At 36.9% G+C, this 12,922-nt stretch overlaps 2 protein-coding genes across 2 annotated transcripts; both read left to right on the top strand.

Annotated features, from left to right (window-relative positions):
- Positions 1–1,699: 1,699 nt before the first annotated feature.
- LOC104109037 (photosynthetic NDH subunit of lumenal location 5, chloroplastic-like) lies at positions 1,700–6,076 on the top strand. Its single transcript, XM_009618216.4, has 7 exons — positions 1,700–1,898; positions 2,139–2,327; positions 3,448–3,598; positions 3,770–3,858; positions 4,609–4,663; positions 4,780–4,865; positions 5,643–6,076. The coding sequence occupies exons 1-7, from the start codon at positions 1,875–1,877 to the stop codon at positions 5,793–5,795; spliced, it is 747 nt and encodes a 248-aa protein (XP_009616511.1). The 5' UTR covers positions 1,700–1,874; the 3' UTR covers positions 5,796–6,076.
- A 6,071-nt stretch (positions 6,077–12,147) lies between these two features.
- Positions 12,148–12,618, top strand: LOC117279781 (secreted RxLR effector protein 161-like). Its single transcript, XM_033659383.1, has one exon. The coding sequence runs from the start codon at positions 12,148–12,150 to the stop codon at positions 12,616–12,618; it is 471 nt and encodes a 156-aa protein (XP_033515274.1).
- Positions 12,619–12,922: the final 304 nt, after the last annotated feature.

The raw sequence follows: 12,922 nt of genomic DNA, 5'->3' as shown, positions 1-12,922 counted from the left end.
TTTATTTGCCATAGGAAATTAAGGAAGTGAATCCCGACGGCTGCTTTAATATTTTGGAATGGTGAAATTACAAAGAAAAACACTTTCCGATTCTTTCAAGTATGACCCGAACATTTTAACTATTCAAACTTCAGCAATGGCATCGGAGAGCGCTTTCAGTCAAGCAAGACTTCAACTCGGTGATTATAGAACGTCTATGAGGGAGATCTTAAAAAAATCAGTATTTTTCAGAGATTGAATCCGTTCGAAAAGAAGAGATTTTGGACTTGCTGAATCACAACTAGAGTTAGACGAAACTTACGAAGAAATGCTAGCTGAACTTGTAGAGGATGCTTCTTCTCCCGGAAGCGGTGATGACCAAGTTTCTTTTCCGCCACCACCAACGAAAATTTCTCCGGACCTTGAAGGATTTATGAAATTTGTAAGAGATACCATATAACTTGTATGAACAAAAATTAATATGTAACTTGTATTTTGGCACATCTTGATTAGTTTCTTTTTCTTCTCAATTGTGGTATTAGCACCTTGTTGTGCTCATTCCACAGAGGGGAGTAAGACTAAGAAAGATATTCCCATATTTTTTTAATGCTATAATAAAATTATAACGTATTGGTTTAAATATCTCTTTACAATATTTTTGTCTTTAAATTTGAATTAAAAAATTTAGGTCATAATTCTATAATATAATTTACAAGGAATTTCCTTAGATATTTTTATTACTATTTTTTTTCTCTAACTTATATAATTTTTTTTAAAAAAATAAAAAGTGTCTGTTGGGCCCGCTTAGGCCCGGGACCGACTCACTTAGCCCGGGACCATTACTTCGTGGGCCCGCTCCCGGGCCAGTTCCAACAAAAAGCTCGCGAAGCCCGGCCCCACATAGGACCGTTTAAGTTGGGCCCGGGCCTACTTAAGATCGGTCCACGAAGCCCACTTAAGACCGGGCCCGACCCACATGCCAGCCTTATGTTAAAGTGTTAGATATTGAGCTAAGAAAAATTATTTCTACTACCCTTATTATGTTATTCCCCTGTTTCAGTTTAGATGACACACTTTCCTTATTGGTACGTTCAAAAGAAAAAATGACACATTTCTATAGTTTGAAATACTTCAACTTTAAACTTTTCATTTTACATTTAGTGGAAATTTTTATAATCACACAAATGTCATGGATCTTTAGAGTGCCCCTGAACGTAAGGAAGGAAATATATTTAGAAATATTTCCTAGCTACCGGATACACTAGCTTGGGCATCTTCTCTTTGGCACTCGTCTTTGGCTCGGGGAGTTAAGCAGTGGGAATTCTAAAGATTTCCGGTGGAAAAAAATTCTTGCAACTACAAAAACCACAAGACAAGCACTCTTTTTCCATTCATTCTATCTAAGAAAATTACCCTTTAAACTTTTAAGACTTAAAGTTTAAAAAATTATTCTTTTTCTTTTTTAAGTTTCGTGCCGACTTAAACTAAGTCATCTAGATTGAAACGGAGCGAATACTAAAAAGTAATGCAAGTGAACATGCCTAATTTTCTCAAATTATTAAAAGTATAATAATTATTCCTTCCAAATTTTACTAGAGTTCCAGAGTTCAAACTCTATGTATGAAGTGAATTTTTTAAAATACAAAACAGATACTAACCACCAGATGAAAAATAAAAGGGAAAGATAAAAAATGATTCACAGGCTAGCCATTGGGGGAGTATTGTCATTTGTCATCGTAGAAAATATCTTTTACCTAAATCGGTATATACAAAAGGATAGAGGCTCGTCATCTCCGCCCCTCCCTCCCCATCTTTTCACCAACCACTCCCCTTTTCTCTATATCTCTATAATTACAGTTAATTCTTCGTATAGAAAATAAAAGAAATCGGCAACAATGGCAGCTACATTTGCTACAGTGGTGAGCTTTTCTTAACCTCTCAAAACTCTCTACTATTCTTCTGTAGTACATTTTTTTAACTTCGTCTTTCAGTTCAGCTTCTAATTTGTCTTCATAACACAAAATTATTGCGTATCGTACCAATTAGAGCGGAATGGGTATAAAAAGATTTCATACAGATGAGACTGTTGTTTATGTTATTATTATTTTTTTTTCTTTTGTTGTCCTTTTTTAGCTGACTCAAATTTCTCTTTTTCACAGTCGAATTTAGGCTCACTCTCAGCTCCTCGAGCTGCTGTGAACCCTACATATGCTTCTCCTAAGTTGGTGAAATCTTCATTCTCATCGTCAAGTTTCTTTTCTGGCTCGTTGCGCCTTGCTACTTCATCCAACCGTTTGTTTCACAAAAAAAACAGCGCTTTATCCGGCTCCATTCAAGCTGCAGTTCAGGTCTGTGCTTGCTCGCGAGCTAATTTATGAGTTGTTTTATTGTTTACTCCCTCCGTCCTAATTGATGTAATGATGTTTGATTGAGCACAAAAAAATAATGACTTTTGAAACTTATGGTCTAAAATAAGTCATAAATATTTGTGTGTTTATAAATTATCTCACTAAGGTTAAAATGTGAATTTTAAAGTTATTTTTTCCCTAAATTTAGAAAGGTATTGTTCGTTTTAGGATAGACTAAAAAGAAAAGTGCATGGAATATGAATTGAGAAGGAGAGAGTATGTTTTTTCTTTTTTTCTTCAAAATTCAATATGCCAAATATGGACTTAGGAAATATGCTAAATAGGGTTTCTGTGAGGAATAGCCTTTCAGGTTAAGTTCAAGAGCTTAACGTCTGTAAAAATAGTTAGTAGATGAATACATAGGCCATACTGCCATAGTCGGCATGTGGTGCAGAGTGTTGCTATGCCATCTTATTTTATATGACAATAATTGATAGGAGACGGATTTTAAAATGTTAAATTGGACTTATATCTGTATAATATACTAATGACAAGTGATAGTAGAAGAAAATACACGAGGTATTTAAACAACTTTGGAGTTCTTTTTTTAAACAGTTGGGTTAAAAGAAATTGTAGTTTTTATGAGTATTCGTGAGTGAAACAAGGACTTTCTTTAAAAATACCAGAAAAACAACTTCTTCAGAAACAATTTCTTGAAACACTCTTTTACATAAATTTCTTTAAGAAACTCAAACAAATGCCTTCTAAAGTAACAGTTAGTTTGATAAAGAAAATATCACATCAAAGTTTAAATTCAAACAGTTAGTGAATTTAAATTCTTGAAACTTGTTAAAATAGTAGTATAAAAAATGAAATGATGTCAAATATGTCCCAAAATGAAAAGAGTGTCATATAAATTGGAGCAGGAGATGTTTTCTTTTGTTAAGTAACAAACTGAATTCTGGCAGTGGATTGAGCCTTTATACATGTAGAAAGTGGTTGTGGTTCAGTTTTCATTAAACATTGTGTTATGTTTTCATTTGTGGGACTGTGTTCCGTAATTTGTTTATTACTTAGTTGAAGTTTATAAATTGGTCTGAGTGTATTTATGGAAATCCAGGCTGCCGAGGTGCAATCCAAAGTGACACACAAAGTTTATTTTGATATTAGCATTGGGAATCCTGTTGGAAAGCTTGCTGGGCGAATTGTAATTGGATTATATGGTGATGATGTGCCACAAACAGCAGAAAATTTCCGTGCACTCTGCACAGGTTCTTTAGTAAATTTAATGTTATTAGTATTGTCGCTGATGTTATAATCACTACTACTCTTGCTACTACTTTATCATTATCATCTTCTGCCTTATTGCTTGAGTTTCGTGCCTAACTTACTGTCTATTATTTACAGTTTGCTTATAGTTTGTACTGATTTCTTTCAATCAGGTGAGAAGGGCTTTGGCTACAAGGATTCTGCATTTCATCGTGTTATTAAAGATTTCATGATTCAAGGAGGTGATTTCGATAAAGGAAATGTAGGTGTCTCAATACTTGGTTTGCTCTTTTTCTATTTGTTCCACTAATTGGCATTCTTCTGGACTCAAAACACATCTTTCACCCAGTTCATATTGTTTTCAGTAGTACAATTGAATGAAGTATGTTTTGGGATGCTTATTATTTAGCCTTTTATTTTCCTTGTTTCTATCTGAACAAGATTTTAAATGGGAGAAATGCTAAACCTTGAATTTGATTTCCTTGGCCGGTGGTATCTTTTTTTCTGACTGATGGTTTATCCTTTTCTGTCTTTTGGATCTGCAGTGGCTCCAATTTACACCATGGAAAATCAGAGACCAAAAGGGTTACAATTTGTTTCAGTTCTGTATTTGTGAGATTTGCCGGTTACTTCATAAGATATTTGTATTCTGAGATGATCAATCTTTAGGATGTAAACGTTTTTTTAATGTAGTAATGAACTTGCTGATATCAACTTTTTGCTTCTTCTATGTTTTCTGGAAAGGAAGACTTTCTTTGATCAGTAGTTAACTGCATGAAAGAGTGCGTGAAGATGCTCAGTGGAATATGTACTTCTGGCATATTTGATGGTTTTGTTCAGTTGAATATGTTATGCCATGTAACTTGAACTTCTTACTCTTCTAACTTTTAATATGCATATATTAGTTAGATTGAACAGTTCTAGTGTTTTCAGTTTCAAATTTGGAAAATTTTCAGTTGCCATGTCCACACATTGTAATCTTTTCCCCATACATGGGATGTTTTATTCGCAGGGAACCGGTGGTAAAAGCATATATGGTCGTACCTTTAAGGATGAAAACTTCAAGTGTAAGTGACTTTTCTCTTCAAAATTTTGTTTCAAGCTCCTTGCAGCTAGGCCTATGGGTTCCCTTGGTTCAATTGTGTAGAATGTTCTTTGTGATGAAAATATCAAATAATTGCAGTGACTCATACTGGACCTGGAGTTGTTAGCATGGCTAATGCAGGCCCTAATACCAATGGAAGCCAATTCTTCATTTGCACTGTCAAGGTATGTGAAGTGGGAATCTCAATCAGCAGAATATCTTCTGAATATTGGATGCAAAGACATGATTAAAATAGTAGCATATTGCAACTGGCATATGCAATTAAAGAGAACTATATATACTTATGTTGGTATTTGACCGTTGAGAAGTCATTTTGGCTGTGCTCTTAATTCCTAGAAACAAATAGATAACTTCTTTACTGTTTGCTCTTTCTTTCTTCTCTTTTTCTTCTGAATGTTCTCAGCAATCAGCAAAATCGATGTTTTTGAGCTTGTAAAAATATATCTTTGAGCAACATGTATCTGCTAGTTAATACTTACCATGCTTTAGCATATTTGGACTTTGCCCAGTTTATACCCAGCTTAAACAATAATAACATCAAATACACTCTTTTTAAATTTCTTTTCTTCCTCGCTATTTGTCTGTGCAGCTACAGTTATTCAACCAAATAATTTTTAGTTTGTATATTTAAAACCTAAAAACGAAGAAGGAACTAAATAGCACATGGTTGTGTCAGCAAAATGTATCTCTTTTTTCTTATTCATACCTGTGGAATGAAAGATAAACATGAAAGTTATGGATTTTGGGTATTTTCTTTAACTATTATAGTTGGTCACTTCAGGTGCTCATTGTCGGCAACAAAATATTTTTCTTCAGAGCATTAGCCCATTTTATTCCTAGCCTGTTTTAGATAGCGTATTTTAGAAAACCGAACTTCTTTTAGTTAACTTTTAACTTTACATGAATGATATTGGATGCATTTATATTTTGGTGCATTGCAGACCCCATGGCTTGATGAGAGGCATGTTGTGTTCGGGCAAGTTTTAGAAGGCATGGACATTGTGAAATTGATTGAGTCGCAGGAGACCGATAGGGGTGACCGCCCAACGAAGAGGGTTGTCATCAGTGACTGCGGTGAGCTACCTGTGGCATGAGGCGGGAAACAAATATAAAAAGCACTTTATTTTTGCATAAAATGGATATGTTAAGGCCCGTTGCCAGATATAAGAGGATTCTCAGTACTGAGTTTTCATCCAAAACCCAAGGCTTTTTCCTGTTCCTTTTTTGGGTCTCTGTAGGATTTTTACAGGGTAAAAAATTTCTTGCTAGTAGTATGTTGTATTCCTGTAACCTGGGCAGATGTGAGTTTAGTTGACATTGAATACTAGATGGTAATAGACTCTTGTTGCTTCTATACTAACCACTGTTTGGATTATGTTTGTCTTGATTAATGTGATGAAGTAGTGTTACATGCTACTTGGTTTGTGCGAAATAAGAAAGGGGATCCCAGTTTAGTTTCAAGTAAGGGTTGGATTTGACACAACAATTGGAAGTATATGGTTATATTTACTGAGAGGCGACAATGAACAAATAACATAGAAAAGGACAGTAGGAAAAAAGTTTGGTCCTTGTTAAGCAGCACACTTGCCTGTGTATGAACGATCAGAAGCTTCAATTGGGCACATAAACATATGGCTCCACTTTGTTAAAGGAATGAAGTGGTAAATCCAGTTGCTTGCTTGCTTCTGGGCTGGGGTTGAGAGGTAAATCAGACGAGGGGAAAGTAGTTTCATAATTTACTCCTATACCAGAACTTTTAGTAAATCCGTCTATTCTGAGAATTAGAAAATCCTGATATGTTCTTTACCGGCTTTACATGTTTGATAGATTACCAACTTTTTCTTTAAATAACGGTGCGTCTGAGAACTCTTCTATCGGGTGCCTGCTACCTACCATTGGCACAACATTGGCACAACGAGACTTAGGTGGTGAGACTTTGAACCTGATTTCTTATGATTTTCATCAATTTCATTGATCACTTGTTAGAATTCATTTCTTATGATTTTCATCAATTTCATTGATCACTTGTCAGAATTGATTTCTTATGATCGGCCACAAGGTTTACTAACTTGATAAGCACTAGGAATTGATCTCCATTAGCATATGAATATTTGTATATTAAATTATCAAAACATAGAGGAGAAGTTTTGCAGCTGAGTACGTAGAATGTAATGTAACTGTCTGTCTCCAGACTTCAAAAATCAATATCCTATCGATAGCCATCAAGGATCTGACCCAAAATCAGGTAAGGCTTTGTACGTTCATTTTTTGTATCTTTCAACCATTCAAACATCCATCCACAAAGCCGATGTGCACTTTACAGAAGTTTTTTTTTAATATTTTGATGATTTAACAAAATTCATATGAGAATCAAATTGAGAACCTGTTACACAATCCCAAAGTGCTCAAGAACACCAAGTCTCATGTCTGTCACAAGTCTCAACAACTTGAGTCAAAGAAACGGCAGAGGGAACATATGGCTATTAGTTCCTCCGGCGACAGTACAAGTCAACTCTCTACAACTGTTAAAGTTGCTGCACTGTTTCTCTGCACACGCAACAGTGAAAGCATTATGTAGGAGATCATTTGTAAAACCATAAACCTTGTGTTTGTGTTTTGACTAGAGTTAGTCAAAGTGTGTGCTTTGTAATAGAGTTATTACAAAGATGCTTGTAGTAGAGTTATTACAAGCAGGTGATGGATTAAGAGGTTAATTCCTAGATTACAATAGGTTGTAATCTAAAATTTGCTCAGCTAGTGAAGTTGAAATCCTACGAGTGTAGGTCGTGGTTTTTAATCCCGTGAGCTGGGAGTTTTCCACATAAAAGTTAAAACTCTGTTGTGTCTTTTCCTTATTGTTGTGTGTGTGTGTGTGTTATGTGAGAACTGATAGAGAATTAGGTTCTCTATACAGTTTGGTGGACCCTTAGTTTACATCAATTGGTATCCGAGCATGTTCTTTCTATAAGGCTAACACCTAAAAAGGATCCACACTCTCAACCAAACTTTGAAGAAGTTAATCAACCTACATACCGCCAAGATTCAGTGGACAATACTACGGATGGTGGAAGACAAGGATGCATGATTTTATCATGGCTGAGGATTCAGAGCTCTGGGATGTCATTTGCGATGGTCCTTTCGTTCCTATGAAGACCATTAGGGAGCCAGCAGTGACAGTTCCAAAGACAAGGAATGAGTACAACGATGCTGATCGCAAAGCTATAGAGAAAAACTTCTGAGCAAAAAAGATCCTCGTCTGTGGTATTGGACCAGACGAGTATAAGTGTATGACAGAATCTCTGCCTGTCAATCTGCCAAGGAGATCTGAGAAGCTCTCCAAACCGCACATGAAGGAACAACTCAAGTCAAGCAGTCAAAGATCGACATGCTCACTTCTGAGTATGAACTCTTCAGGATGAAGGATGATGAGTCCATTTAGGACATGCATACTCGATTCACCTCCATCATCAATGGGCTTCACTCTCTAGGAGAGATCATTCCAAGGAACAAACTTGTCAGGAAAATACTTAGCGTATTACATGGTTCTTGGGAAAGTAAAGTCAATTCCATTAGAGAGGTAAACAAGCTGACCATTGATGAACTCATTGAAAATCTAAAAATTTATGAAATGAATAAAAAAAGGACCATGAAGGAAGAGAACCCCAAAAGGAGAAGAATCTGGTCCTCAAGGTAGACAACAATGACTTAAGTGGCGAGGATGCTGACATGGCCTATCTGACAAAGAGATTTGAGAAAATAGTTCGCAGAAATAGTGGCATTCCAAAAAGGGGCAGCTCCAGCAAACCAAAAGGTTATGACTTGTGTCATAAATGTGGGAAGCCAAGACATTTCATCAAAGACTGCCCTCTCCACAAGCAAGACCAGTACAAGCACAACACAGACAACAACCAAGAGGAACTTAGTTCCTAACAGGAGATTCAAGAGAAAAGATGTTGCTGACAATGTTGTGAAACAAGCTCTTGCTGCATGGGGAGATTCCTCCAGTGAATCTGGGGAAGATGATGAACAAAGTGACACTTCCATGATGGCTGTTAAAATCTAAATATGACTCTATCTTTGCCCTGATGGCAAAATCTGACGATGAGGTAAACTTTCTAGACGTTCAAAGAAATTTGAAATCTTACTCTCAAAAGAAGTTATATCCTTGGCAAATGTTTTAATTGATACTTATCATAATCTTATCAATGATAAAAATGTGTTAACTGTAGAACTAGGAGAGGTAGAACATAAGAGAGATGATCTGGTAGTCGTAGTGGTTGATTTAAAAGAAATCATTGAGGATTTAAAGAAAGAAAAAGATGCTCTAACTGAGAAAATTGAAAACATAGAGCATGAGGGAGATGACCGTTTGGTAGTAATTGTGGATCTAAAAGAAACAATTGAGGAATTAAAAAGATATAACAGTTTTAGGAACGCCCAAAAAGGAAAGGAAGTTGCTAGTGAGGCACACCTTAAGCGTGAAAATGAGCTCAAAATGGTGAAATCTAGCCTGCGTGCTGAACTTGAAAGAAACAAACAATTTCAGAAAGACCTAGGCAGAGTTAAAAATAACCTAGAAAAATCTCTAAAGTGGACCTGGTCCTATGATACAATCACTGCCATGTATAAAAGCAACAGGGGGAACAAGCGGGGAATCGGGTTCCAGAAGGAAAAAACTTCCCTACAATCCACACAACAAGTATGTTACTGTCCCTGATAACTGGCTTTGCACTCATTGTGGTAACACTGGACACTTTAAAGAAATCTGTAAAGCTAGATTTCAATCCTAACAGAAAAACAAAATTTTTGTTAAAAAAGTAACTACTGCTAAAGAACCTGGCCCCTCCAATAAAAAACGTGTGATGCCTGCTTGGACAAGAAGAAGAAGTTTAATTCACCCTTTTCCTCACTACAAGGGACCCAAACTTGTTTGTATTCCTAAGTCTAATCCTTGATTTTCTTGTGCAGGGCACAATGAAAGGAAACAACCAAAGATAGTATATGGATAGTGGCTGCTCTAAGCATATGACTGGAACCACTGATGATTTCCTCTCACTCAAAGCCCTGCAATGAGGGAATGTGTCCTTTGGCAATGGCAAAAAGGGATACATTCTGGAGTAAGAAGAGTTGGGAAGACACTCACTCATTCAATTGGGAATGTGTACTATGTGCATGACTTGAAATATAGCCTACTAAGTGTCTCTCAAATTTGCGACAAAGGAAACAAAGTTGAATTCTTATCAAAGACTTGCACTGTCACCAATCTTGTGACTCGTGAAGTGGTTGTGATGGCAAAAAGATTCAAAAATATCTATGTTGTTGATTTGAGTATTTGAACAATGGGGATATTACATGTTTGAGTGTTGTTGATGATGATGCTGAGCAGTGGCACAAAAGATTGGGACATGAAAGCTTTTCATTGCTGAACAAGTTGGTCAAGAAGGACCTAGTTCGCGGGCTGCCCAAGTCAAGGTTCAAGGATCACAAGGTATGTGATGCATGTGTAAGAGGAAAGCAAGCCATGTCCTCTTTCAAGCCCAAAAAGGAAGTAAGCACCTCAAGGCTACTTGATCCCCTTTATATGGATCTGTGTGGATCTATGAGGGTGCCAAGTAGAGGAGGAAAGAAGTATATTTTCGTCATAGTTGATGACTACTCCAGATTCATGTGGACCTTGTTCCTCAGAACCAAGGATAAAGCTTTTCCATTTTTTGCTGCCTTTGTGAAGCAGATTCAAGTGAAGATGAGTCATAATGTTGTAAGCATAAGATCTGATCATCGCACATAGTTCGATAATGCAAAATTTGACAAATTCTATGCTGAAAATGGTCTAAGTCATAATTTTTCAGCTCCCAGAACACCCCAACAAAATGGTGTTGTGGAGAGGAAAAATAGGACTCTTGAAGACACGACAATGACAATGCTAATTGACAGTAGTGTAGCAAAAGGTTTTTGGGCGGAGGTAGTCAACACTGCCTGCTATTTGATAAACAGGTGCATGATCAGGTCCCTCTTAAACAAAACCTCATATGAATTACTGAATGAAAGGAAACCCAAGCTAACTCACCTACGAACGTTTGGATGCAAATGCTTCGTTCTCAATAGTGGTAAGGAAGTGCTGGGAAAATCTGATCCGAAGAGTGATAAAGGAATCTTTCTTGGATATTCCTCACAAAGCAAAGCATACAAACATACACGTGATCTTTGATGAATCACACCACTTATGTGGGAAAGATTCACATGATAAGATCGATCAAGGCGGAGAACAGTCAAAGGTTCCTGGAGAAGTTATTGATATGGCAAATGGAAAGGCTGTCCTAATGAGTCAAGTCAAGGTATCCAATGAATAAAATGCAGCGTAATCTCCAGCTGATACACAAGAACCTGGTTCCTCAATTACAACAACTGAAGCATAAAATAGAGTTGCTGATTTCGTGCAAGGAACTCCTGATGCTGAGCAGAGAAGTGGCACTCACTCCTCCATAGATGCCAATAATGGATCCCATTCAGAGGAACATGGGTTTTCTCACAATGAGATTTATGTGTCTAACTAGAAGCACAAAAGTTCACATCCTCTCCAAAATATGATCACTCCTCTTGATTCAGGGATTCAAACCAGATCAAAGACAAGGAGCTCACTTGCCTTCTCAGCTTTTCTTTCTCAAATTGAGCCAAAAAATATCAAGGAAGTATTAAAAGATGCTGACTAGATTACTATTATGCAAAATGAACTCCATCAATTTGAGAGGAACATGGTATGGCACCTGGTTCCTCGACCCTCAGACAGAACTTTTATAGGAACTGGGTGGGTGTTCAGAAACAAGCTTGATGAGTTTGGGAATACAACAAGGAACAAGTCCAGGCTAGTAGTTCAAGTCTATAATCAAGAAGAAGGTATTGACTTTGATGAGACTTTTGCCCAAGTTGCTCGAATGGAAGCCATCAGAATTCTCATTGCCTTTGCATCTCATATGGAATTCAAATTGTTCCAAATGGATATCAAGAGTGCATTTTAGAATGGGTATTTTGAAGGAAGAGATCTTTGTCAAACAACCACCCGGTTTTGAGTGTCATGAGCATCCTAAACATGTATTCAAATTTGACAAGGCATTATATGGGTTAAAACAGGCCCCTAGTGCATGGTATGAAAGATTGTCCAGGTTCCTTCTGGAAAATAGCTTTACGAGAGGAAAAATTGACAACACTCTATTTTTGAAGAAACGAGGAAGGAACCTGCTCATTGTTCAAGTTTATGTTGACGACATCATCTTTGGTGCAAGAAATGATTCCTTATGTGAGGAGTTTGCAAAGCTTATGGGAAGAGAGTTTGAAATGAGCATGATGGGGGAACTGAATTTTTTCTTAGGTTTGGAAGTTAAGAAAACCTATAAGGGAATGATGATAAGTCTATAGAAGTACATTAAAGAGCTCCTGAAGAGATTTGAGATGGAAAGTTCAAAAACCATTGATACTCCTATTGCCACTGCCACACGTCTTGACATGGATGAACCTGGTTCTCCTGTGAACGAAACCATGTACAGAGGTATCATCGGGTCAGTCTTGTATCTCACAGCTAGCAGACCTGATATTGTATTCAGTTTGGGATTATGTGCTAGATTTGAATCAAGTCCAAAGGAATTTCATCTGAAAGCTGCCAAGAGGATTCTAAGGTATCTCAAAGGAACACATGACCTGGTACTCAACTATCCTTCAGGAGATAATTTCGACTTAATTGGGTATGATGATGCTGGTTATCTAGTGGATAGAAAGAGCACATTTGGCATGGCATATTTTCTGGGGTCATGCTTAATCTCATGGGGTACAAAGAAACAAAACTCTGTGGCTCTTTCAACTGCAGAAGCTGAATATGTGGCAACTATCTCTTGTTGTGCTCAACTGCTGTGGATCAAGCAATAACTGGAGGATTTTAGTGTATTTTCTGATTATGTGCCATTAATGTGTGATAACACAAGTGCTCTCAACATGGCAAAGAATCCGGTTCAACATAATATAACAAAGCACATCGACGTGCGACATCATTTTCTCAAGGATAATGTTGAAAATGGTCTTATCTGCATGAAGTTTTGCAAAACAGAGGACCAGGTAGCAGATATCTTCACAAAAGCATTAAGCAGAGAGAACTTTGAAAAGAATCGACTGGCATTGGGGCTGATAAAATCAAATTGAGCACCATGTCCCTCAATGATTGGCTATGAAAGAA

The sequence above is a fragment of the Nicotiana tomentosiformis genome, chromosome 11 (assembly GCF_000390325.3).
Source record: "Nicotiana tomentosiformis chromosome 11, ASM39032v3, whole genome shotgun sequence".
NCBI classification, from domain to species: Eukaryota; Viridiplantae; Streptophyta; class Magnoliopsida; order Solanales; family Solanaceae; genus Nicotiana; species Nicotiana tomentosiformis.
The sequence above is the reverse complement of the archived record's forward strand: the minus strand, read 5'-3'. Positions and strand labels throughout refer to the sequence as shown.

Excerpts from the sequence above, each read along its gene's own strand:
- LOC104109037 (XM_009618216.4), top strand. The coding sequence starts at position 1,875 with ATGGCAGCTACATTTGCTACAGTG. Across the intron at positions 2,328-3,447 it reads CCATTCAAGCTGCAGTTCAG|GCTGCCGAGGTGCAATCCAA; the intron begins GTCTGTGCTTGC and ends ATGGAAATCCAG. Across the intron at positions 4,664-4,779 it reads TAAGGATGAAAACTTCAAGT|TGACTCATACTGGACCTGGA; the intron begins GTAAGTGACTTT and ends AAATAATTGCAG.
- LOC117279781 (XM_033659383.1), top strand. The coding sequence starts at position 12,148 with ATGGAAAGTTCAAAAACCATTGATACTCCTATTGCCACTGCCACACGT.